This window comes from Garra rufa, chromosome 13 (genome assembly GCF_049309525.1).
Source record: "Garra rufa chromosome 13, GarRuf1.0, whole genome shotgun sequence".
In the NCBI taxonomy this organism is placed as follows: Eukaryota; Metazoa; Chordata; class Actinopteri; order Cypriniformes; family Cyprinidae; genus Garra; species Garra rufa.
This window is the reverse complement of record NC_133373.1, coordinates 17,819,344-17,846,205: the sequence shown is the minus strand read 5'-3', so window position 1 is coordinate 17,846,205 and position 26,862 is coordinate 17,819,344. Positions and strand designations below refer to the sequence as shown.

Genomic DNA, 26,862 nt, shown 5'->3' with positions numbered 1-26,862 from the left:
TTGTGTTGTTTTGCACACAATATGCAGTCAATTACCATGTTTCTAAAATGCATACATTTGCTTTTCATACAAGCTTACCCCAAACCAAAATCATGGATATTTTAGTCTTATTTACAAATGGTTAAACACAGCATATCAGAAATGAAGACCTAATGTTCCAAACCTTAAATACAGTATAAAGCCTCTACTGCAACAACAGCAGCTCAAAATGATTGAAAAAATATCCCTATATAAAGTATTATAAAAAATTATAAGCATTTTTAAGTAACTGATCAATTAAATATTTAGAAATAGCAGATTCCAGTCTCAATATGGGAGATAAGTTATAATAAATAATAAGAATAAAGTCTGAATTGCAAGATGTAAACTCGCAATTCCAAGAATAGATGTCTGAATCGTGAGATAAAAAGGTCACAATTGTCGTATTTTCTTTTTTTATGTGACGGAAACAAGCTTACATAGTAACCAAAGGCCATGTATGCTGGCATTTTTGTTGATCACTGGCATCAGCTACCATGGGAGCACCATCCACATCCAACCCCCACCCACTGGAAAGCAATTTCAATCAAGGTTCCAACTAAATTTCTGCATAGGGGACCTTATCTTTTTCTATTGTACATTCTATAAAGTAATGACTCATTCAGTTTTATATATTTAGTATGTTGCCGAAAAATCTTAAATAAGCATTCGCTGGTGGAACGTCTTTTTAAAGAAGGGTGAGCCAGACCTCTCCAGGGAGACGGTCAGCAATGTCGGATGCGGACCCGAAGATGCTGGCTATGCTTGCCCGGGCCACCGAGAGGATCAGGTTCGAATGGAAACCTTCACCGCTTCCCGAGCCCTTGAGGCTGGACGATTTCCCAGTATCTTTCTTTGTGCATGATGAGCTCACTGAGATATACAGTGACTGGCATTCTTGTTGCGAGCCCTGGCCTAGGCCACAAAGGGGCCACTGAAGGCTCGCTCAGGACATGGGAGGGGGCAGCAGCCGAAGCGCTTTGGTAGGGATCCCAATTCGTCGTCACAGATGTGACTCGGAGTGAACGACTAATAGGGAACATCTCAGCTACATATGTAACCCTCATTCCCTGAAGGAGGGTACGGAGACGTCACGTCCCGTCTCCACAGCTGCCATACCACCACTGAGCACCGGGTCCCCGGCTCGGCTCCTCAGCAAAAACCTGAGTATGCATTGCACCTGCTGGTTCTTATGCATGTGCCGTGAAGAGTGGCAGATGGATGCAATCATCAAATGCCAATGTGCATTGGCTCGTTTAGTTTTCACTCGAAGTGGATTGGTCTCTCTAAGCGAAATCCCAATTCGTCGGATGCCGACGTGACGTCTTCGTCCCCTCCTTCAGCGAACGAGGGTTATATACGTAACTGAGACATTATTACATTATGAACTCAAGATTTTATTACATTACATTACATTACATAACTACATTATTAACATTTTATTACAATAATAATGTAATACTTATTACATTATGTGCAGTTATTACATTATGGGTTACAGTTATTAGACATGATCTTCACTTTAGAATAAATTATACATTTTGCATTATTCACATTAATTATGAACCTGTATAAAGTAGGTCTCAGTAGTTCTCTGGGAGATATGAAGAAAATAGTATTAACTGATTTGCTAATAGTGAACTATCACTTTCAACTGTGCTATTACTTACTGATTCCTTAGAGTTTCTTGTTAGTTAATAGTAGTTACTAGAATGTAGTGTAGTAGAGTGTAGTCATTTGTTCCTGTGTAGTTATTCATCAATGACAGAACAGTTTATTGTACTTAATTAAAAATGCATTGTACCAAATATTTAAAATTTTATATAAATAAATATTTTACAAAATATTCTTTAATCCAAAACTGCTATCAAATTAAATTAACATCTTTTTAAATGTATTTTTCCGACGATATGTATACAAAATACAAATACAAAATCATAGTTCTGAGACTGCTCTTATTAGACTTACAAATGACCTGCTCTTATCAACCGATCGTGGTTGCATCTCTATTAGTGCTACTGGATCTTAGTGCTGCGTTTGATACAATTGACCACGAAATTCTTTTAAATAGAATTGAAAATTATGTAGCCATTAATGATAGTGCACTGGCATGGTTCAAATCGTACTTATCTGACCACCATCAGTTTGTGACAATAAATGAAGAGGTATCATATCGCAAGTGCTTTATGGAGTACACCAAGGCTCAGTACTAGAGCCATTTTTTTACGTTTTACATGTTACCCTTGGGAGATATCATCAGGAAACATGGTGTTAGCTTTCACTGTTATGCTGATGATACTCAGCTCTATATTTCCTTTGCGGCCCGGCGAGACATACCAATTTTGAAAAACTAACAGAATGCATAGCTGATATAAAAAACTGGATGGCGAGTAATTTCTTACTGCTAAATTCTGAAAAAACAGAGGTGTTAATTACTGGACCTAAAACCTCCACATGTAATAACCTAAAACACTGTCTAATACTAGACAGCTGCTCTGTCAATTCTTCGTCATCAGTTAGGAACCTAGGTGTACTATTCGATAGCAATCTTTCCTTCGAAAGCCACATTTCTAGCATTTGCAAAACAGCATTTTTCCATCTCAAAAACATATCGAAATTACGACCTATGCTGTCATTATCAAATGCCGAAACGTTAATTTGTGTGTTCATGACCTTAAGGATAGATTATTGTAATGCTTTATTGGGTGGTTGTTCTGCACACCATATAAACAAACTCCAGTTGGTCCAAAATGCAGCAGCTAGAGTTCTTACTAGAACCAGAAAGTATGACCATATTAGCCTGGTTCTATCAACACTGCACTGGCTCCCTATTAAACATTGTATAGATTTTAAAATCTTACTAATTACTTATAAAGCCCTCAATGGTCTAAATCAACTGTGGGCAGCAGATCATTTTCTTATTTAGCGCCTAAACTCTGGAACAATCTAATCCGACTGTTCGGAAGGCAGACAAAATCTGTCGGTTTAAATCTAGATTAAAGACACATCTCTTTAACCTGGTTTACACATAAAACATTAACACATTTCTATAATTCAAATCTGTTAAAGGATTGTTAGGCTGCATTAATTAGGTCATTCGGAACCAAAATCACTTCCCATAACACCTGATGTACTCGTTGCATCGTAAGAAGAATGACATCTATGCTAATATTAGTCTGTTTCATTCTTATTCCGAGGTCACCATAGCCACCAGATCCAGTCTGTATCCAGATCAGATGATCATTGCAGTTCCCCGGATCCAGTTCGTCCCCAGATCAGATCAAGGATCAGCACCTAGAGATGACTTCTATAGCCCTGAATGTCAAACAGATGAGCTCCAGAGACGGATCATCAGTGAAGACCTCATCACCTAGACGGCCATCGGCGCTACACCACGGGAACCTGATGAGTCCTCTGCAATCTGACATTGGTACAAACTGCTGGTTTCGTCTGGCCTGAAAAGAACTGGTCCCCTGACTGAGCCTGGTTTCTCCCAAGGTTTTTTTCTCCATTTCTGTCACCTGTGGAGTTTTGGTTCCTTGCCGCTGTCGCCTCTGGCTTGCTTAGTTGGGGACACTTAACTTTCCAGCGATATCGTATACTATTTGAACTGAACTGGATGATGACATCACTGAATTCATTGATGAATTGACACTGGCCAGGTGTGGATATTGCAAGACCGTTTTTAGCCCTTAAGCAGGGCACGCGATCACTCTATATTTATATTGTATCTAGCCATTGCTTATTACTCTGATTTACCCGAAACTCCAGAGCCAGCGATGCCCACTCCAGATCCTCCAGAGGTGGGGGCTTATGCTGCAGAACCTTCGGAGGCAGCACCATTCGCTTCAGCTCTGTCATGGTGGTCTCTTGCTCCATCGTGGAGGTCCACAATATCATGTGCTCCATCGTGGTGGTCTTCTGCACCTTCGGTCCTGCTCTGGTGGTCTTATGCTCTGCTGTGGTGGTCTTCTGTTCTGCTCTGGTGGTCTTCTTCTCCATCTGATCCACCCTGGTGGTCCTCAGCTCCACCTGTTCTGCCCTGGCTTCCTGTTCTGCTGCCTCTGCCCTGGCTCTCTGCCCTGCTGACTCCGCCCTGGCTCTCTGCCCTGGCTCCGCCCTGGCTCCCTGCCCTACCGGCTCTGCCCTGGCAATTCTACCAGATGCACATTTAATTACGTTTGCATAGACACTATAATGCAAATTTATTGATGTATTGACAACATTTAAAATTTTAATTAATTAAAAAAATAATAAAATAATTTACTAGTGAACAACATTACTGACATACAAATGTTAAATGTTTAATATACAAAATCCATCAGTATTGTATATTTCTAATCAATGATATTGTTTTCATGTCATTGAAGTCCCTGTGAAATCAAAAGTTCCCTTCCGGGAACTCAACACTGCGTCCTGAAACGCTATGGGGAACGCCATTGGCGGGCCGCACTCTGAGTCATAGTCCAACATCCAATAGAAAGACGGGAGTGACGTCACAGGCGCGGTGACGTCAGCGACCAGGAAGTATAAAAGCATGTGCGTTTGAAGCCGGCGTCAGCTTTTGTCATTCAGCGAGAGCGCTCTATGTCGATTGTCTGTCCACATACTGCTGTTTTTTCATGCCAGTTTGCACAACTTTATTTTGAGCAGTATGCCAAAGGGGGGAAAAGAACTTTTAAAAGAAAAGCGGTTGAGCAACCCCATAGAAAGTGTGTCCCTCCCTGCCAACGTTTCATTGTTGGTGGGGATACACACGATCTATGTGTGGTCTGCTTGGGAGCGAAGCACGCTAGGTCAGCTCTTGAGGGGGCAGACTGCCCGCAGTGCGAGCGAATGCCGCTGCGGTTGCTCCGTTCCCGGAAAGCCCTCTTTGAGGAGGGGGCTTTCACAAGCGTTCCCCGCGGGTCTGGCCCCGCTTCCGTTGAGGCGGAGCGGCAGCTAGATCTGCTGGAGGGAGTTGAGACGGGTGATCCCCTATCTCTCTCCTCACCCAGCGGATCGATTGACCTCCTCTTGGATGAGGAAGCCCGCACTGCGGTTCCTTCCCTCCGAGAGGAGGAGTCAACGCTCCTTCTGTCTTCCTCTGAGGAGGTTGACGTTGAGAGCGTTGACAACCCACAACCGCCCCCCCGTTCACCCCAGTATGAGGAGCTAGTTGAGGTGATGACGAATGCGGTGGCCAAACTTAACATCAGTTGGCCACCTGCTCAAGAACATGAACCGCAGGGAAGCAGGCTTGATGAGCGCTTCCTGCAGGCGAAGTCAGCACCTCCTAAACGGAGCATTCCATTTTTCCACGATCTCCACAAAGAGATCTCGAGATCGTGGGAAAAGCCGTATTCCTCGCGTCTTTTCTCCCCTCCTCTGATTACTACAGTAATATGGGGGGGATGGAGGAGTACGGCTACAAGGCAATGCCACAGGTCGAGCAGACACTAGCGAGCTTTGAAGGCTCCGTCCTTGCCCACCAGGCCACTAAAAGTTATATCCGGCTTGATGGGCAAGGCATACGCGGCAGCAGGTCAGGCTGGTGCATGCTTACACACCATGTCTGTACTCCAGGCGTACCAAGCCGACCTGCTGAAGGAGTTCAGCGATGGCGAGGAAGTGAGCGTCACAGAGATGCGCAGGACCGCAGATCTGGTGCTCCGCGCCACCAAGGAGACCGCCCGTGCCATTGGGCGGTCTATGGCAGCCCTGGTGGCCGCGGAGAGGCATCTCTGGTTGACCCTGTCCGACATGAAAGAGAAGGACAGGGTCACGCTCCTGGACGCCCCCCTGCATCCCATCGGCCTCTTCAGTGACTCTGTAGACACGGTTGTCAACAGGCACCAGGAGGCCCGCAAGCAGGCGGCGGCGTTCCAAAGAAACCTTCCTCGCCGCGCTTACTCCTCTGGGGCTGCTGGACGGGAGCAGCCCCAGCCGCACTCTAGCTCCTCACACCGGGAAGCACAGAAAAGGACCTAGAGGGCGGGCTCAGCAACACTCCAAGCCGGGGTCCTCTAAGACGAGGCCGGACCTGAGGGTCGTCCTCCAGTCTAAGAGGGCCTCGGCTAAACGGCCCTGACGGTCGTGGCCCAGGGCCAATGAGGGCAGCCCCTCTCGAAGAGTTAGGTGCTCCACCGCCCTTCACGGTGGCCACCTCTCTTCGGGGCCCTCAGGAGATTCGTCAGCTAACCCCGCCAGTGTTACAGGGCGCGGCAATCTCCCGCGAACATCATTCTCCGGTTTCTCCGCCCGGAAACGTAGCGGAACCAGAGAGTTCGCCACCCCCACGGGGGTCTCTACACCGCGTTCCAAATTATTATGCAAATTGGATGTAAGTGTCATAAACACACATTTTTTTGTTTTTCAATTAAACTCATGGATGGTATTGTGTCTCATGGCTCTTTGGATCACTGAAATGAATCTCAGACACCTGTGATAAATAGTTTGCCAAATGAGCCCAATTAAAGGAAAAGTACTTAAGAAGGATGTTCCACATTATTAAGCAGGCCACAGGTTTCAAGCAATATGGGAAAGAAAAAGGTCTCTCTGCTGCCGAAAAGCGTCAAATAGTGCAATGCTTTGGACAAGGTATGAAAACATTAGATATTCAACGAAAATGTAAGCGTGATCATTGTACTGTGAAGAGATTTGAGGCTGATTCAGAGCACAGACAGGTTCGTGCAGGTAAAGGCAGAATGAGAAAGGTTTCTGCCAGACAAATTCATCAGATTAAGAGAGCAGCTGCTAAAATGCCATTACAAAGTAGCAAACAGGTTTTTGAAGCTGCTGGTGCCTCTGGAGTCCCGCGAACATCAAGGTGTAGGATCCTCCAGAGGCTTGCAGTTGTGCATAAACCTACTATTCGGCCACTCCTAACCAATACTCACAAGCAGAAACGGTTGCAGTGGGCCCAGACATACATGAAGACTCATTTTCAAACAGTCTTGTTTACTGATGAGTGTTGTGCATCTTTGGATGGTCCAGATAGATGGAGTAGTGGATGGAACATGTCCCAACAAGGCTGCGACCACAACAAGGAGGTGGCGTTTTTGGCCGGAATCATAGGGAGAGAGCTGGTTGGCCCCTTTAGGATCCCTAAAGGTATTAAAATGACCTCTGCAAAGTATGTCGAGTTTTTGACTGACCACTTTCTTTCATGGTACAAAAAGAAGAACTGTGCTTTCCGTAGCAAAATCATCTTCATGCATGACAATGCACCATCTCATGCTGCAAACAATACCTCTGTGTCATTGGCTGCTATCTGCATAAAAGATGAGAAACTCATGGTGTGGCCACCATCCTCCCCTGACCTCAACCAGATTGAGAACCTTTGGAGCATCCTCAAGCAAAAGATCTATGAGGGTGGGAGGCAGTTCACATCAAAACAGCAGCTCTGTGAGGCTATTCTGGCATCCTGCAAACAAATTCAATCAGAAACTCTCCAAAAACTCACAAATTCAATGGATGCAAGAATTGTGATAGCGATATCAAAGAAGGGGTCCTATGGTAAGATGTAACTTGCCCAGTTAGGATGTTTTTAATTGAAATAGATTTAGATTTCAGTAAATATGACCACCTAATGCTGCAAATTCAGCAAATGCCTATTTTCAGTTCTTTACAACCTATACAATGTTTTAACTCTGTTGTGCATAATAATGTGGAACAGTGCATTTTCAGTTTTTTTATTTTTGAAATAAATACTGTTATCATTAGGAGGTTTGTTCAATAAAATTCGAATTATACCCTAATGGTTGATGACTTAAAAATTATACTGACTGTCATTTGCATTGACTAATTATGAAAACCAGAGAAAGATATCATTTGCATAATAATTTGGAACGCGGTGTAGAGCGCGTACTTCAGGTGCATCCTGCCAGTTCGCTGTTACAGGTCACCAAGTTAGCTCCTCAAATAAATCCAGAAACCAGTCTCGAGAGGCTGGTTCCCTTAGTAGAATTTCTGGCAGCGTGGAAACTACTGTCAAATATTTCTACATGGGTCCTGCACACTGTAGAGAAAGGCTATTGCATTCAATTCGGCGCCAAGCCGCCACCTTTCAGCGGGGTATTTCCTACTCTTGTAAGCCCCGAGCAGGGTCTGGTAATGGAACAGGAAGTAAAAACTCTCCTGAGGAAGGAGGCCATCGAGGTGGTCCCTCCTCAACACAGAGAATCCGGATTCTACAGCCGGTACTTCATTGTTCCCAAGAAGGATGGGGGGCCGCGGCCCATTCTAGATCTCAGACAGCTAAACCTCTCAGTCAGAAAACTGAAGTTCAAAATGTTGACTGTCAGACAAGTCGTGTCTCAAATCAGGTCCGAGGACTGGTTTGTCACGATAGATCTAAAAGACGCATACTTTCAGGTCTCCATCCTTCCTCAACACAGGAAGTTTCTCAGGTTCACTTTCAGGGGCGAAGCTTACCAATACAGAGTTCTTCCGTTCGGCCTAGCGCTCTCACCCCGAACTTTCACGAAGTGTGTGGGTGCTGCTCTGGCTCCTCTGCGACTCCAGGGCATCCGCATACTCAACTACATAGACGACTGGCTCATCCTAGCCAGTTCAGAACAGTTAGCGGCTCAACATCGAGATGTTGTTCTTGCTCATATGAAAAAGCTGGGGTTGAGGCTCAACGCCAAGAAAAGTGTGCTTTCTCCATTACAGAGAACCAATTATCTAGGTGTAGTCTGGGATTCGACCACGATGCAGGCACGAATGTCACCTGCTCGGATCGAGCCGATCCTTACTGCAGCAAATGCGGTCAAGCTAGGCCTGCTACTCACTGTCAAACAGTTCCAAGTACTGTTAGGTCTTATGGCAGCTGCATCCTTCAATCCAGAGCTCCCTCTACGAGGAAACTTTACAGCCTAAAGTGGAACCTGTTTGCTTCATGAACGCCGTTTAGACCCAGTTCACTGCCCGGTCGGTACAGTGCTGGAGTTCCTGCAAACTCGTCTTTCCGCAGGGTTAGCTCACGCCACCTTGAAGGTGTACGTGGCGGCTATATCGGCTTACCACGCCCTTCATGGCGGCCTTTCAGTGGGCAAAAACCCCCTGGTCTCACGTTTCCTCCGCGGTGCACTCAGGCTGAGGCCTCGTGCGAAACCGAGAGTCCCCACGTGGGACTTAGCTGTGGTGTTGGAAGCGCTATGTAAGCCTCCCTTCGAGCCCTTAGAGGAGGTCTCTGATCGGATGCTTACCTTAAAGACAGCACTGCTGCTTGCGCTGACCTCACTTAAGAGAGTCGGGGACCTGTAGGCCCTTTCGGTGGCCCCTTCTTACCTTGACTTTGCCCCTGGGCTGGCCAAAGCATTCCTTTACCCAAGAGCTGGGTATGTCCCTAAGGTCCCGTCATCAACACCACAGCCAATAACGCTTCAAGCGTTTTATCCTCCTCCATTCGTGGAGCACGACCATAGGAAGTATAACTTAATGTGTCCAGTAAGAGCACTAGACACTTACGTCCACAGAGCTGCCCTGTGGCGTAAATCAGAGCAACTCCTTGTTTGTTACGGCCTCCCATCTCCGTTGGGAGTCAAGGCTCACTCAACTCGAGGCGTCTCGGCCTCTAAAGCTCTGATGGCAGGTGTCCCTATCCAGGACATCTGCAGTGCGGCGGGTTGGTCCTCACCCTTAACGTTCGTCAGGTTTTACGAACTTGACCTCAGAGCCACTCCTGACTCGTTCGTCTTCTCGCCCTAGCAAGGCTAGGCCCAGAGGTCAGAATAAGGCGCTTTCCTTCTATCAAGGAAAAGATGTTTTACCCCTTTGGTCTGGCAATTTCCCCAGACAAAGGCGTATTACTCGTGTCCTGGCACCTATAAATACCAGGCACTCCTCACCCCTCAGTGTTCTGGCTGCGTCCTGACTGAGGTGGATTACTTACTCCTCCATCTTTTCTTGTGTCCCTCTTGTTCTGGCTGTCCCCAGACAAAGGACTACCACTTTCTCCTCATGAGCCTGAGAGCCGAGGTTCATATTCCCTCTTGTCTGGTGGTTGATCACAGACAGAGATGTATTACCACTCACGTCCTGGCAATTTCCCCAGGCGGAGTCATTCCAGTGTCCTGGCAAGTTCACCAGGCACTTCTTGCGTCCCTCTTGTTCTGGCTGATCCCAGACAAAGCACTACCACTTTCTCCTCGTGAGCCCGAGGGCCGAGGTTCATATATCCGTCTTGTCTGGTGGTTGATCACAGACAGAGATGTATTATCACTCGCGTCCTGGCAATTTCCCCAGGCGGAGCCATTCCAGTGTCCTGGCAAGTTCACCAGGCACTTCTTGTGTCCCTCTTGTTCTGGCTATTCCCAGACAAAGGCCTACCACTTTCTCCTCGTGAGCCCGAGGGCCGAGGTTCATATATCCCTCTTGTCTGGTGGTTGATCACAGACAGAGATGTATTACCACTCGCGTCCTGGCAAATTCGCCAGGCGGAGCCATTCCAGTGTCCTTGCAAGTTCACCAGGCACTACTTGAGTCCCTCTGGTTCTGGGTGCTCCCAGACGAAGGACTACTACCTTCTCCTCGTGTGCCCGAGGGCCGAGGTACATCTATTTCCCTCTTGTCTGGTGGGTTCCACAGACAGAGATGTATTACCACTCATGTCCTGGAAATTTCCCCAGGCTGAGGTCTGTTCCTGTGTTCTGGCAAGATTCACCAGACACAACTTTTTCCACCCTTGTCCTAGCAGACACTAGGCAGGGCTTTGGAATTATGGGGGCGTTGATATCTCGTTCCCCATAGCGTTTCAGGACGCAGTGTTGAGTTCCCGGAAAGGAACGTCTCAGGTTACGTATGTAACCCTGGTTCCCTGAGGGAACGAGACACTGCGTCTCGGACCATAATTCCCGCACCCCTGCGGCGCTCGCTTCATTCCTTTGAGCTGACGCCGGCTTCAAACGCACGTGCTTTTATACTTCCTGGTCGCTGACGTCACCGCGCCTGTGACGTCACTCCCGTCTTTCTATTGGATGTTGGACTATGACTCAGAGTGCGGCCCGCCAATGGCATTCCCCATAGCGTTTCAGGACGCAGTGTCTCGTTCTCTCAGGGAACCAGGGTTACATACGTAACCTGAGATGATTTTTTGGCTTTTAGTATAAATATGTTAAGGTTATCTACAAGCTACTGTTTCAAAACAATTACAAAATTCACATTTGAAAGATATATTCATTCAAAACTTAGTCTCCAACTTCCGCAAATATAGATAAAAGATTTTGATGACATCACCCTGCACTTCAGCTTCTCATCCAGCTTTACTGAGCTTAACAGCTTTGCCCCAAGCTGTGATATAAATGAAAAACTATTGGCTATTTAAAAAAGGGGGCAGGACGACTAGATATTGCCCATCCTGTCTTCCTATTTCACGAGTCTTCTCGGGCAGTGATTTGTTCAGTCGCGCATGCGCAACATCCAATAGGTTCTGTACATGAATTAGTTCACCTGTTTTGAGTCTTTGGGTTTTTCGAGTCGTTCATTTATCATGTGACAGCTACAGAATAATGAACAAATAACTCAAACCCGAATACTCACATGGTGGGCTAATCAATTCTACTTCCAGCTGAGATTATAGGGCTGTCACGTGATGAACGACAACTCGAAAAACCCAAAGACTCAAAAGGTGGACTAATCAATTCTCTTTCAGGCTCAAACTGCATTGGTTAAGCTTATGGGGCTGTCATGTGATAAACGAACGACTCAAACCCGAAGACTTGTCAGAAAAGAGGTGAGGTGAGCTAATCATAGACTAAAGACTGGGGGAAACAATGAATTAATCGTTTCTGTTTCTTATAGCATTATAGTTTCGATCAACATTTGCGTAAGTAGTAGATGTGTTAGGGAAGTAACACATAACTTTTTATTATATTTTGCTAAAATTAACTAAATGAACGAAATGACTTGAAAAAAGATTTGTAAATTTTGCTGAACAAGATTCAATGATCCGAACTTCCCATCACTATTTCAAAGCTGTGACAGCCATGGACTATTGTTGAGTTTGTTTTGCTCCCCATGTGCTTCCTGTGACCTAATTTCTCCCTTGATTGTTCATTGGTTTCAGCTGTGTTCTATTAATTTCCTTGTTTAATTCCTAGTTCTTAAGCCCAGTGTTTTTCAGTGTCTAGCGTCTGGTGTTGAATGTTTAAATGTCTTTTTGTCTCCGTGTTTGTTCTGCTTATGTTCCTGCCTACCTTGTATTCCCTTCATTTGTTTATTAAAAGACTGTTATTGAGTGTACTCCTACGTCTCCTCTCCTTTGAAGTTGTGACAGAACATAAAAATGACTGGCTGAGAACAGGTTGCGGCAGAGTGGTTGGACATTGGAGAGTTATGTAGAGGAATTCCTTAAGCTGTCCAACCGGATGAGTTGGTACGACTCTGCACTTGGTGTCTGCTTTCAGTTGGGGCTGGATGTCGAGACTATCCACTGCAATCTTCCCACGTGTGATTTTTTTTATTTTATTTTTTCCTTGATCGAGTTGGTTAATCTTGTCCTTTATTTAAATTTTCAGATTTCAAAGTGGAAGAAATAAAGGCCCTTCTCTGGAACACACCAGCTCACCCCTTGCCAGGACCTCCCACATACCCTGCCAACCCCAAGGCACCCCAGAGGCTGTCGACTGACGTCTTACCTGGCAGACCCCATGACCCAGTCGGGCAGGGCTGCCCTCATTTCGACTTCCCTTTTCCTGTCCCCAGTCCCAAGACTCTGGCTGCTCCATTGACAGAGAGGGCTCCTGTTCCCAAGTCCACCCTAGAGAGGGCACCTGTTCCTATGTCCAGCTCACAAAGGGCTCCTGTTCCTAAGTCAGACCCAGAGAGGGCCGCTGTTCCTACGTCCACCCCACGGAGGGCCTCAGATCCAGAGTAAAGCCCACAGAGAGCTGTTGCTCCCATGTCTAGCCCATGGAGGGCCTCAGATCCCGAGACTGACGAAAGTTTCAGAGGCAGTGTGTAAACTCGATTAACATAACCTGTATTTTTTTTTTTAACATGTAAAAATCTTGGACGAAAATTTCGTACTCATGTGTGCAATGACATTAACTCCAGCAGCTCATGTTGGATGCAGGGTTGCCAAGTCCGCGTTTTTCCCCACGGAATTGGTCTACTTTTAAACAGTTGCCATGGGTTGATTTCCCCCAGTTATTTAAAGGTTTTAAATATTGCAGAAATCAAATTTCAATAAAAAATGATTTTTGTTTTGTTGTACACTGTAAAGTAAGATCTTTAGGTTTTTTGCAAAATAAATATGTTGAGAATGCATAATACTCTCCCATGTCTCATTTGATAAGGATACCTACCATTTACTTATTATATTATAAAAATATTAACTTTATTCACATACTAAAGGGACAGGACAGGCTACTCCTCCCAAACTGTACCAAAAAAAAGTAATACCGTGATATTATACCGTCACCGTTCAAAAGATGAAAAATACCGTGATATTAATTTTAAGTCATATCGCCCACCCCTAGTTGGTTCATTTAATAAATTTAATGTAACATTTTGCTCTGTTCTGTGGGACTTTTGGTGCCTGCTCATTTCAAAGTATTACATAATTTTAAACAGATTAAACTTTAAAAATTTTAAATAAATAATTTTAATCAATTAATTACTTTCCATCCAAATTTGTTATCTGAAGAATCAACCATTGTGTAATATTTATTTTGTATGTTTTCTGAATATGCCCCCCCACCCCCCAAAACACAAATAAATGTTTTCTATGTGATTTATTTATTTTATTTAAATGGAATTTATATGTGGATTTTGGATGCTTTAACTTACATATGAGTAAGCCTTTTCAGGTTGTAGAAGGAATGCTTTTCCAACCTGCTCAGAGAGACATCCACGGATAGATAGCTAAAGAAGGGAGAAAATCTTGTTAAATCCTGAGTTTTATAAAAATACAGGGTTATTTTAAGTTGCTACCCATCAGCAGAGAAAAACTTCTTTCAGTCTTTATGATGAAATCAGTCCATGTTTTCAGTCTTTTAATTAGGCATTCAGACATTACGAACACATTCATAATGCATTCAGGTAGGGCAGAATAAAAGCAACTGTAGCACACTTCATTTCTTTAAACAAACATTTAGGGTGTCCACAGAATGTCATGATCTGGGCTGTGGGGTTTCCCTCAGCCACCTGAGGTCGCTGTTCCCCTTGCACTGCACTTCCCTGATTGTTCACTCCTGTCTTGTCATTAGCACTGATTACACTCACACCTGCTCACTATTTTCTGGTCTATAAGAACTCTCATGTCTCACTGCTCATTCTGGCTGCATTGTCTTCGTGTGTCTTCAAGTCTGTCTGTGTGTTCCCGGATCCTGATCTTGACCGTGTTTCAGTTCTGTTTATTTTTATATTATATTCAAGTTGCGTTGTGCCGTGTTGGCCTTTTGTTTGTGTTTTGTTTGTTTATTTATATTAAAACTCCTTCCCTTGCATTTGGACCCAGACCTCCCTATTTCCAACGTGACACAGAATTCCCCTTAGTAAATATATACATTTTAACCAGCTTTTTTCCAACATTATATTCCTATTTATCTTCCTCAATTTTCAACTAAACATATCCCTAGTATACAGGAGTAGCTGCTGATGCCTGTGCAGACAATGACTACGTTTACATGGACACCAGTAATCTAATTAATGACCTTATTCTGAATAAGACAATAATATGATTAAGCTGTTTACATGAGTTGCTTTTAGAATATTCCTTTCATGTTCCCGTTTTACATGTTATAGTGCATAGATCGATTAATGAAACAAAAATCATTACGTCCACACGCAACGCTATCAGTTCATCTTCGTTATAGACTTTTGGATGTTTGGGTTTTAATTTTACAAAAGCTTGAAGTGGCTCTGGACACATGCAACATTTTTTAGAATGTGTGAGTTAAAATTTGCCGTGGTCGCATTTGTGCGAGTGCGTGCTGTGCTGCTCCAAAGCGTCTGATCCATACAGCAAGCGTTTCAGAGCCAGTCAGTTTTTAGGAGAAAAAAAAACACACGCAAGCACAGTCACCGAAAGCCAGTTTAGTTTTACTTTTTTTGTTTGTTTTCATTTTGAAAACCCTGTTATCTTTGCCGTTTACCTCACATTACGCTTTGGAGGCTTTCTTTTATTAATTTTTTTATTAATTATTTTGATTGCTCAGTGTTTGCGCGCCCTGTAATAAGTTGTTTAGTCGGCATATAACAGCATGTGATGGAGTCCATGCCTCGTCTTATTAGTTTTTGTTAATAAATGCTATATAAGCTAGTTTTAATTTATTTTTGTTATGCTGTTTAATTAAAAATAACAAATCCATCTTTTAAGAATTTGTTTTAATCTAAAAATTGATAGGTGTAGCCTTATATATGCAAGCAAAACCAAGATCATGAATTCGAAAGTAAAAGTAAAAAGCATCCTAAGACATTCCAATAGCGGAAATCCCGACATTCCAATTTCACTTCTACCCGTGAAAGTGCACTGGAACGGCACTCAAACCCGTGAATTCCCACTCGTGAACTCGTATTAGATCGACGACGTACTCCCAGTTCCGAGTTCTGACGTGACATAGCCCGCGAAACAACAATAAAGCCTCTAGGGGTGCGGTTTTTAGTGGCACACGGTGGAAAAATAGAGTTTAGGACAATATAACATTGCAATCAAATTATTAATACTATAAAAATAATAAATGCTTGGCGTGACTTGCCTGGAACGCTACAAAGTCCTGAGTCGTGGTTTGAACACGTGATTTACGAGCTCAAAAACCTGCCTGGAACGCAGCATTAGTGTGTATCCTGTCACAAAATGTGGCGAAAAGTCCTACACAAGGGGAATAGTGTGATTAAGGTGTGTACATGTCTTCCATAATGCGACTAAAATAGGAATACTCCACCTGTCTTAATTCGATTTGTGTTTACTCCGATTATGACTTTAGTCGGATTAAATTAATCAAAAATATCAGTTTACATGGTTGCTTCTTAATCAGAGTATTGTCTTAATCGCGTTAAAATCGGAATATTGTTGTCCATGTAAACGTACTCAATGACTTACTGGCTTAAAGTAAAAGTAATGAGCATAAATCATGTGACGATGAACAACACTGAGCCTACACTGCCAGCTATTTTTTTTTTTTTTTTTTTTGTAGCATCTCATCTTGACGCTCGCTTTCAAGCATCCACTTGCACAGTCCAGCATTTCCAGAATGGCAATCCTCTAAATTATTGTTCTGTATATGTACAGAATATATAAATACTTGTGAACCCTTGATTCCTATTTAGAAGACACCTGTATGTTTTTTTTTTTTTTTGTTGTTGTTTTTTTTTTTTGCGCAAACACACACTGGTCACCAAGCCACGTCTCTAACATCTCACATTATATTTTATAAGAAAATGTTTTTAATGCCATGCAGTATTATTACTTCAGATATGTATAACATTTATCTTTGGCACTTTGCAGATAATGAAAATGTAAGGTACTATCAGGTTTGATTACTTCTGCAAGCAATTTTATTTACTTTGTTTTTTTTTGTTTTGTTTTTTTCTTTTTTAGCAAATATTTTTTTGGTCTCTAAAAAAAGTACTTACATTCTTGAGATATTGACCATATTTGCAAAGGCATCTTGGGGAACTGTCATCAGGCTTGTCTCGTAGAGACTTCTAGAATTGAAAAGATCATCACAAATACATGTAGATTTGTCTGAAAATTACAATTTATGTACATTTACATATTAAACAAAGTTGCACGTGGAATTTCAAAGAACATCACAAACAATATACAATATATTAAATATCACAAAATTTAGTTACCTACTTATAACCTATGATTAGTATTTTCCACATATTACAATATCCATTTTTGTTAAGTAACAGCCCAAATATATAATGTTTAAAAAGCTGTACTTCCAAATAAACCATTCATTGTCATTTATTAAAAATTGTATGTCAGATTATGACAGATATCTTGAGAATTGAAAATCAGTAAGGCCTTTTTTATACTATTTGCCACATCGCAAATTGCAATTCAGGCAATTCAAATTTTTTGACCCCACAGCATTACTTTTATTGCAGAGCACCAGCCACACCATCCCCACCTAGATGGCAATTTAATATTTCATTGCTCAATGATATAGATTTTCTAAAATATTTCATTGAAATACATCTAATATTGATCAATCAAGCAGCATAACTCATCTGCAATAAATTACTTAGGTCATATTACTCAAACCACTATACTACAAACCAGACTTTTTCTGAACCATACTTAACCCATACCCCTACCCCCAAACCTAACCATTTGTCAATATAAAACACAAAATATAGCAGGCAGATACAACTGCAGTCACAAAAAGTATTTATATCCCAAGTCTTCTGAGGCAAAATGATTGATTTCTGAGAGGAGTCGACGCGATCGCTGTCCCTATCTGCCGTACAGCTCAGATCCTGTGCACAAATTTAAAAAAATGCCGCTAGGAGAAGCGTTACGTCAGCCTTGGTTGTGAAATGCTATTGGCTCTTGTGTACTGGTGCGTTCACACCAGACGCAAATGAAGCGTTAAGGGTGAATGATTTACATGTTAAGTCAATGCAAAGACGCGATAGACATCCTGCGGTAACCAATCAGAAGCTTGCTCTAGTAGTGACGTGATTATGACGTAGCGAGCGGAGGCAGAAATCCGAAACAACAATGTATGTGCATACCTGGAGCTGTACGATACGTCTTCGTACTTTTATAGAAACAGGAATAAAAAGGATCTTGCTTGGAATAAAGTGAGTGAGGAGGTCGGACAATCTGTTAAGTTGTAAAAACGCTCTTTACTCAAACTGAGCTATATATATATATATATATATATATATATATATATATATATATATATATAGAGAGAGAGAGAGAGAGAGAGAGAGAGAGAAAGAGAGAGACTACAAGCTAGCTAAAGCCGTCAAATTAAGCTTATTAGCAGGTATTTTCCAATAAAATACAGGCGCAGAAGCCCCTCCTATGACGCAAATTTGCATCTGTTGTGAATTGAATTACACACGTGAATGAAGCGAATTTTAATGCGAGACTGAAGTGAGTAAACTCAAAATGTTCAAGCGTCCAAATATGCGCGAATAGCGCGATTTATTAAGTCGTGTCTGGTGTGAACGCCCCATACCTCGTGACAGATTGCGTCATGGTAAACAAGTTCGGGAGTGCCTTTTTGAATTATGCCGCTTTCCAGGCAACCCGTTACCCATGTTTTTTCAACCTTCTAACCGTGAAAGTGCACTGGTATGGCAGTCAAACCCGTGACTTCCCACCCGTGGACTCGATGTAAATCGATGTACTCCCTGCAAAACAACAATGGTAGCCCCATACAGGTGCAGTGTTTATGCAAGTGGTACACAGTGAAAAATAGACTTTAGGGCAAAATATCGTTGCAAGCAAATTAATAATAATAATATTATAATAATAAATGCGCTAGGCAGTGTGGCATGACTTAACTGGAACGCTACAAAGTCGTGAGTCGTGGTTTAAAGTCGTGAATTACTGGCTCAAAAACCTGCCTGGAACGCTGCATTAGATATGTGCGGGAGCAGGATCAATCATTTTCAGCGAGTAAAACCTTATAATTTATGGATAAAAATGTATGCAAACCATAAATTGCAATGCATATTACAAACAACTAAAAGCAATAAAGTACACTGCACGTCCAAAAGTGACGCTAAAGGTGTCGCTAAAATATGTTAGTTGTGGCAACTTTACATGGCCGCTCAATCTAATGTTAACCTAGAACTATCCGTGCTATTTAAGTGCCTGTGCAGAGTGTGAAATCTAAGTAGTAGTGCATGACAGATGGAGGCGCCAGTGCGGTCCCTTGCTCTTAAAATACTAAATTCTCAACAACAACAACAAAAAAAGTATTTTTTGGTCAAACAGATAAGAGTAATACATCTTTTAATCTTTTTAAACTGTTAAGACTCATTTGTACGTTTATTTGTGTGCACTCACAATAATAACAAAACATTGTGCTTTTTTAAATTATGAAAACTGTAATGATTGGTCAGTGGCATGCAGATTAATTTGCAGCTTTTATTAAACAATATCAAGGTCAGACAGGCAATGGTCAGTAACAGCATCAAGGCTAATAGAGGCAATCCAAAAGAGTAAACAGTGGATAGGCGAAGGTCGGGGCAGGCAGCTAGCAGGGCAAATGAGACTGTCACAAAGTCAAAAGACAGGCAGCAGAGAATCAGAGGTAGTATAACACTCCGAGATAAAACACAGGTAATCCAAAAACAAAGGGTAAGCATTCAGAAATGTAGCCACAGCAAAACAAGACTTCTCGAGGAGTGAGAGGAGGAATGCGACGCTAAGGGTCTACCACAGGGTCGAGGGGCTGGTTTCTCCTGGTGGGTCCTATGAAAGTTGGCAGTTAGCGTGGGGTCCAGGGGCCGGTTGCACCAACTGTGCTTAAGTTACAACTTAGCCTAGTTGCAACGTAAAGGGAAACTAAGTAACAACTTACGCACTACTAAATATTTTTGCATTGCACCATTAAACCTAGTTTAAACATAACTCTATGTATAAACTACATATTTAAGGAAGCATCCGGTAAGGAGTAACGGTTGGAATAAAATAGCACACTGAGTGAACTGCATCAGTATGCTCTTCTTTTAACCGAAAACCTTCAATCCTTTAGGCATACATGATGCTGCTGATATTTAAAGGGATAGTTCACCCAAAAATGAAAATTTGATGTTTATCTGCTTACCCCCAGGGCATCCAAGATGTAGGTGACTTTGTTTCTTTAGAAAAACACAAACGAAGATTTTTAACGAAAACCGGTGCAGTCTGCCAGCCATGTAATAGACGCGATGGGCACCAAACCTTTAAAAGTTTGGTGCCTTAGGACATTAATGCATTGTGTTCTGCTGAGGAAACAAAGTCACCTACATCTTGAATGTTCTGGGGGTAAGCTAATACACATCAAATTTTAATTTTTGGGTGAACTATCCCTTTAAACTCACATACATATTAGGAGAGAGAAGAATATGTGAATAAACGTACTTGTTCCTTTGCACGACTCGCATGTAAGATAAAATAATAAATATAGCTGCAAGCAGCGATAGCGGGTCCTCGCCACAAATGCAATCACCATCCCGGTAGCATCAGGAAAACAGTGCCCAGCGGGCACATGCATTCACAGTAACCCTCTGGACTAAGTCTAACTGTCTCTCCTCCTCTCTGACTCTTTCTCTTACCACCCATCCCCCCTCCTTACACTCAGCCACTTACCACACACACATACCCCCCCCCCCCCACACACACACACACACAGAGTGCAGAGCAGAGTGAGATCAGATGTTTTTTAATTTTCTTTCATTCGTGGAGTTTTGTATAATTATGGAATTAACTGTGTTTGATCAGAATTAATAGTTCTTTGCATGAAAAAAAGTTTCAAAGAGTTTGGATGCTGCAGTTCAAAGATATAATAAATCACTGAAAATTGAAAATGGAAAATTAAATTCTAAGCAAGCTATCTGCCTCAAAAACACAGGAAACAAATATTTGAATGTATTTTTTTTATTTGTCATGGCAACAGTATTTGATGCATCAGGGATGCCTTTACAGACTCTCATCGGCCGTGTTTTTACATTATTTTGATGAAGTTTGAAGAAAATCGAGTAAAATTAAGATGAAGTTTGAAGAAAATCGAGTAAATTTAAGAGGCTGATTTCAAAGCATTTTGAAAATGACACACTTCCTATTGCCAGTTGGTGGCACTATAACTTTGACTCATAATAGTCACGTTTATGTAATCGGCATCATAAAACAAACAAACTGGTGAAGTTTCATCAGAATCAGGCAATGTGTGCAACAGTTATTAGACACTTCCTGTTTCTCATTTGTTGCCATAACTTTGTCGCCTTGCCACGGCCAAACCGTTCGAGATATCGAAAATCCCCTCGCAATTTTGCATCCCCAATGTCTTGAGATCATGCTGACCGAGTTTGGTGACAATCCTATGGAAATCCTGGGAGGAGTATTTCAAATTCCAGAGCATGCACTTTTTACATTGCCCTAAATATCTCACTTCCTGTTGGGTGGAGCCCATGACATAGAGTACAAAAGTTGTTTGGCTCAGTGAGATCTATATGTGTACCGAGTTTCATATGAATACGTGCAAGTATGTGTGCGCAGTACATCAAGTTTTCTGACTGTGTTCCAGGGGGCGCTGAAGAGGCCCTGAACCCCACCCGCGTCCCAGCCTCTGTGGCATCCGGATGACGGCAGATTCCAACGTGTGTGCAAATTTTCAAGAGTTTTTGAGCATGTTAAGGCCCCCATAAGTGCCCGGAAGGTTGAAAAAAAAAAGAAAAAATTAAAGCTGCAAGCAGCGTTGACCGGGCCCTCGCCGTCTGGCAGTCGCCATCCCGATAGCATCAGGAAAACGGTGCCCAGTTGGCACATGCATTCACAGTAACCCTTTGGACTAACCCTAACTGTCTCTCCTCCTGTCTGACTCTTTCTCTTGCCACCCATCCCCCCTCCTTACACTCAGCCACTTACCACACAAACACACACATAGAGTGCAGAGCAGAGTGAGATCAGATATGTTTTTTAATTTTCTTTCATTCGTGGAGTTTTGTATAATTATGAAATGAACTGTGTTTAATCAGAATGAATAGTTATTTGTATGAAAAAAGTTTCAAAGAGTTAGGATGCTGCACTTTAAATATATAATAAATCATTGAAAATTGAAAATGGAAAATGAAATTCTAGGCACGCTATCTGCCTCAAAAACCCAGGAAACAAATATTTGAATGTATTTTGTATTTTTATTTATTTGCCATGGCAACAGCACTTGATGCATCAGAGACGCCTTTACAGACTCTCATCGGCCGTGTTTTTACATCATTCTGATGAAGTTTGAAGAAAATCGAGTACAAATATATTGTTCGTTGTTCGTTCGTGTGTTAGTTCATTAACCATTGTTAACAAAAGAGACCCTATTTTAAATAGTTACCATGTTTTATGATCTACAACCATTTTTAAATATTATTTTAATGATCTATAAGCATCTGTGAAATAATTATAAACAAATATATTAAAAATAAATACATATTAACTTAGTTGATGTATTTGTTTCTCATTCTAATTAAGTGAACTGAGCAGTATAGTGTCATACTTATAAGATTTTTTATTCTATCAGTGAGATTGTATATATGTATATAAATCATATAATTTTTCCTTAAAAGATTAAAAAAAGATTTTAATGCTCTTTAAGCACCTATACAAAATAATTATGTAAAAGTACACTGACAGTACAGTACATATCAACTGATTCTATGGATTATTGTCATTCTTATACACTGAGAATGAGCTAAATAGCATTATTGTTCAAACGATTCCTTATCTTATGAGGACCTCTAGTGTTCATCCCTGGTACTAGAGCTTTAATCTGACAATTTATATGACACTTTTAATGTTTTTGGGGCCTCTGAGCATGATAACATTTTGAAACTACATGTATTTCCTAAGAATTTCTTGTTCTTTATATGTAAAAAGTTTTGATGAGTTAGAATAATGCAATTTAAAGATATATGGAAATAACTCTCCATCTTTTTTACTGTTACTTTCATAAATCACCACATCAACACCGTTCAAGATATCCCAAAGCTGTTCACATTTTAACATCTTCAGTATCTTGGCACCATGTTGACAAAGTTTGGTGTGAACTGTCTGATTCTGCTATGAGTGATATGAATTTATTCAGCTATATTTTTCCAAAAATCCACATTCAAATCAAAATAGCTGACTTCCTGTTGGTCGTAGCTAATGTGTGTAAATTTTTTGCAAAAAAAATCTGGTGACCAAAAATTATTAGGCTGTAGTTAAGAACTGTTAGTTTTATGGACAGTTAGAATGTTTTGTATATGCAGACAAGGGCTTTATGATGGGCCTGATTTGAATTTAGAAAAAAAAAAAATATTTCTTAAACATGTTTGAAGTTCTTAATAGATTTCACTGTTGCACATTTAGTCTTTTTATTTTTTTACAGTAATGTGCATTTTGCAGTTTGTTTACATGGTGTACATTGGATGCACATATTTATGACTTCTTGTTACAGTATTCATTTAAAATAAAAGTTGTTTAAAATAAACAACTGTGTGCACCCTATTATTAATGTAGATGTGTATTTCAGTAATAAACTTAAGTAGGGGAGTTTTAAGTTACCAGCATTTATATCAAAATAGTGATCCCATGTCTGCAAAACTAACATTTTAAATGAAATATTGATAGCTAATCGATATCGAATCGAATCGAATTGAATCGAATCGAAACCATAAAATAACTATTGAATCGAATTGCCAAATTCGTCACAATACCCAGCCCTAATTCACATCCTAATGAATAAACAACCAAGAGTTTAAATATTCCCTTCTATCTCCTCCTCTCTGACTCTCTCTTTCCACCCATCCCCCCTCCCCACTCTCACCCTAACACTCAAAAAACAAACACGCACACACATAAGTGCAGAGCAGAGAGGGATCAGATTTGTTTTTTAATTTTCATTAATTCATAGATCTTTGTATAATTATGAAATGAACGTTGTCTGATCAGAATGACTAGTAGTCTGTATGAAAAAAGTTTCAAAGACTTTGGATGCTGCACTTTAAAGATATAATAAAATTACGGCTATCTTTTTTTACTCCGATTTCAATCAATCACCACATCAACACCGTTCAAGATATCCTAAATCTGCTCGCAATTTAGAATCTTCAGAATGTTGGCATCATGTCAAAAAAGTTTGGTGTGAATTGGTTGGTTTTCCCGAGAGAAGTATATAAAATTCCACAGCCTGATTTTTCCAAATATCCACATTCAAATCAAAATAGCCGACTTCCTGTTGATCGTAGCTAATGGGTGTAAATTAGAAATGTTTCTGGCTTGATGAGATCAATATATGTACCGAGTTTGGTGACTGTAGGACAAACTAAACCCCCAACGTTTGTCAAAAGGTGGCGCTATGGAGCGCCTGCTCCACGCCCATTTATGGGCTTTTATCAGTGTCTAAATATCATTAATACAGATGTGTGTGTGGAGTTTCATGAAATTCTGAGTATTTTAAGTGGCTCCAAAACACAAAAAGCTAAAGTTAAAGTTTGACACGTTGCCATGGCAACATGATAAAAGTTATCGATAATGCAATTCACAGATTCTCATTGGCCGTGTTTCAACATTATTGAGAAGAAGTTTGAAGCAAATTGAGTAAAATTAAGAGGTTGATTTAAAAGCATTTAGAAAACGTTGCGCTTTGTGCTGCCAGTTGGTGGCGCTATAACTTTGACTCCTAATAGTCACATCTCTGTGATCGGCATCATAAGATGAACAAACTGCTGAAGTTTGGTCAAAATCAGACAAAGTGTGTTAAAGTTATTAGACACTTCCTGTTTCTCATTTCTCGCCATAACTTTGTCGCCCCGCCACGGCCAAACTGTTCGAGATATCAAAAATCCCCTGGCAATTTTGCGTCCCCAATGTCTTGAGATCATGCTGACCGAGTTTGGTGGCCATCGGTGGAAAGGTCTAGGAGGAGTATTTCAAATTCCATTGCATGCGCTTTTTAGACATCCCTGAATAGCTGACTTCCTGTTTGGTGAAGCACGGACTGTGAGCACGGAAGTTGTTCGGCCCGATGAGGTCTATATGTGTATGAATTTTGGTGACTGTAGATCAATTGGTGTGCGCTCCAGAGTCCCTCAAAAGTCGCAATTTTTAACGCTGTGCCACGCCCCCCCCAGGTGACCCCCCCATGTCAAAGTCTGTCCGGCCCTGATGGCCGCAGGGTCCAATGTGTGTGCAAATTTTCAAGAGTTTTCGTGTATGTTAAGGGCCCCAAAATCCCCCAAAACATTGAAAAAAAAAAATAATAATAATAATCCTTAGAAAAACAATAGGGCCTTCGCCCTTTTGGGCTCGGGCCCTAAAAAAAGAAATGAAAATTAAAGCTGCAAGCAGCGATGAACGGGCCCTCGCACCCGGGCTCACCGCCGACCGGTGGCTTTAGGAAAACAGCAAACGGTGGGCAGTATGCTTTTAATACAGTACATATAGGAGAAATATGTCATAAGTCATTTAAATGTGCCATACTTGCCACTGCCAGCTGGTGGCGCTATGCCTATAACTGATTATTGGCATGTAGATGTGTTGAGGCCAGCACTTTCATCAAAAATATGAAGTTTGGTGCAGATTGACCTTGGTATGTTTGAGTTAGTGTAAGATATAATATATCCTTCTGCCAACAGGTGGTGCTATGATAATATCTGAATATTGGCCTTTTGGTGTCTTCAGGCCCGGACTCTTACCAAACCTGTGAAGTTTGAGGCAGATCGGACATTTTTTATGGCTGAGTTATAACAACTTCTATGTCCATGGCGAAACAACAAATTTGTCAGGCCGCCACGGACACGCCCTTTAACGAAAACTCAAGATCTTCGCAATTTAACATCTCTAAGGCCTCTAGATTAGAGTGACCAAATATAATGTTGATATCATTAAATCTCTAGGAGGAGTTTGCTATGAACCTAACCCCCTGAAAGGACTTCAGATAATGCCAACTGTGAACCAATATGCTACATTTTCCCTATATTCTGATGATGATAAGAACATGTAATTCATGATGATAACAAAATGTTATTATTGCTTGCATTATGTCCACCATTTCTGCTTAAATGTCATCGTTACCTATCTGTACAATTTGTGTGGATATTGTTTTGCTGGTGACTCCTGTTATAAGACATCATTATTATGCACTCTTAAGTGCTACATAACTAAGAATCAATTAGGAAAACAGTGCCCTGTTGGCACATGCATTCACAGTAACCCTCTGCCAGTTTGGATTTAAAGTTTACAGAATTGAAAGGGTTACAATTTAAAATCAACACACAGACACATACACACAATATATAAAATGTTGCCATCCAGTTTCATTTGTTAATATTAACTATATTAGTTAACATGAACAATAACATGAACATATATGTGCATTTCTTCCTCAAACATTGTCTGCAAAACAGCATGTTCCACTGCCCTCTCTCCCTCCCTTTCACCCCTCCCCCCTGCACTCACTCTGACTGTCACATAGATAGACTGTCAGGCAGAGTGAGACCTGGTTTCTGATTTCTGTTTTTAATTATCTTTAATTCATAGAAGCTTGTATAAAATTGATATTAACAGCACTTGCTCAGAATGACTAGTTCTCTGTGTGAAAAAAGTTTTAAAGAGTTTGGATGCAGCACTTTAAAGATATAAAAAAATTACGCTTATCTTTTTTACTATATCTTTAAAAAATCACCACGTCGGGGCCCTAGAGAGCACCACATGGTGTGGACGTAAATTTAGAGTGCTCCCTCAAAGCCTCGACAAATTTGTGTTTTTTCTTCTATTTTCATCGTGAAAGCTTGCTCGCCACTATATAGCAGTGAAATGAAGAAAGCTAAACTCAAGAAAGGCGATTCACCAACTTCCTCAGGTAAACAGCCGGCCGAGAAACAGCCGTCTAATGAAAGTGAGGCGGATAGCGATACTCGCGCGGCCACAGACTCAACTGTCATTCTATCGGCGATTCAAACTATGAGTAATAGTATGAATGACAGATTTAATTAGCTGGAAGCTACTTTATGTCAGCTGCAAACAACACTCTCTGAAACCACCTCGCGTATTGCTGACCTTGAGGGTGCTAAAGCTGAGCATAAAGCCCGCATTTCTGACTTGGAGGCCTCTTGTCAGGAAATTCTTTCAGTTAACAAGGCCCTGCGTGCTAAATTGGACGATCTCGAGGGTCGTTCTCGACGAGCGAATATCAAGATCGTGGGGTTACCTGA

At 41.6% G+C, this 26,862-nt stretch overlaps 1 protein-coding gene across 1 annotated transcript in view; it reads right to left on the bottom strand.

The window, feature by feature from the left end:
* tshr (thyroid stimulating hormone receptor) overlaps positions 1 to 26,862 on the bottom strand; it is a 162,014-nt gene that overhangs the window by 44,588 nt on the left and 90,564 nt on the right. Inside the window, exons 2-3 of the mRNA XM_073852974.1 lie at positions 16,579 to 16,650; positions 13,792 to 13,866 (exon numbers count right to left, since the gene is read on the bottom strand). Of these exons, the coding sequence (XP_073709075.1) occupies positions 13,792 to 13,866; positions 16,579 to 16,650 (147 nt within the window). The remainder of the gene's footprint in view (positions 1 to 13,791; positions 13,867 to 16,578; positions 16,651 to 26,862) is intronic.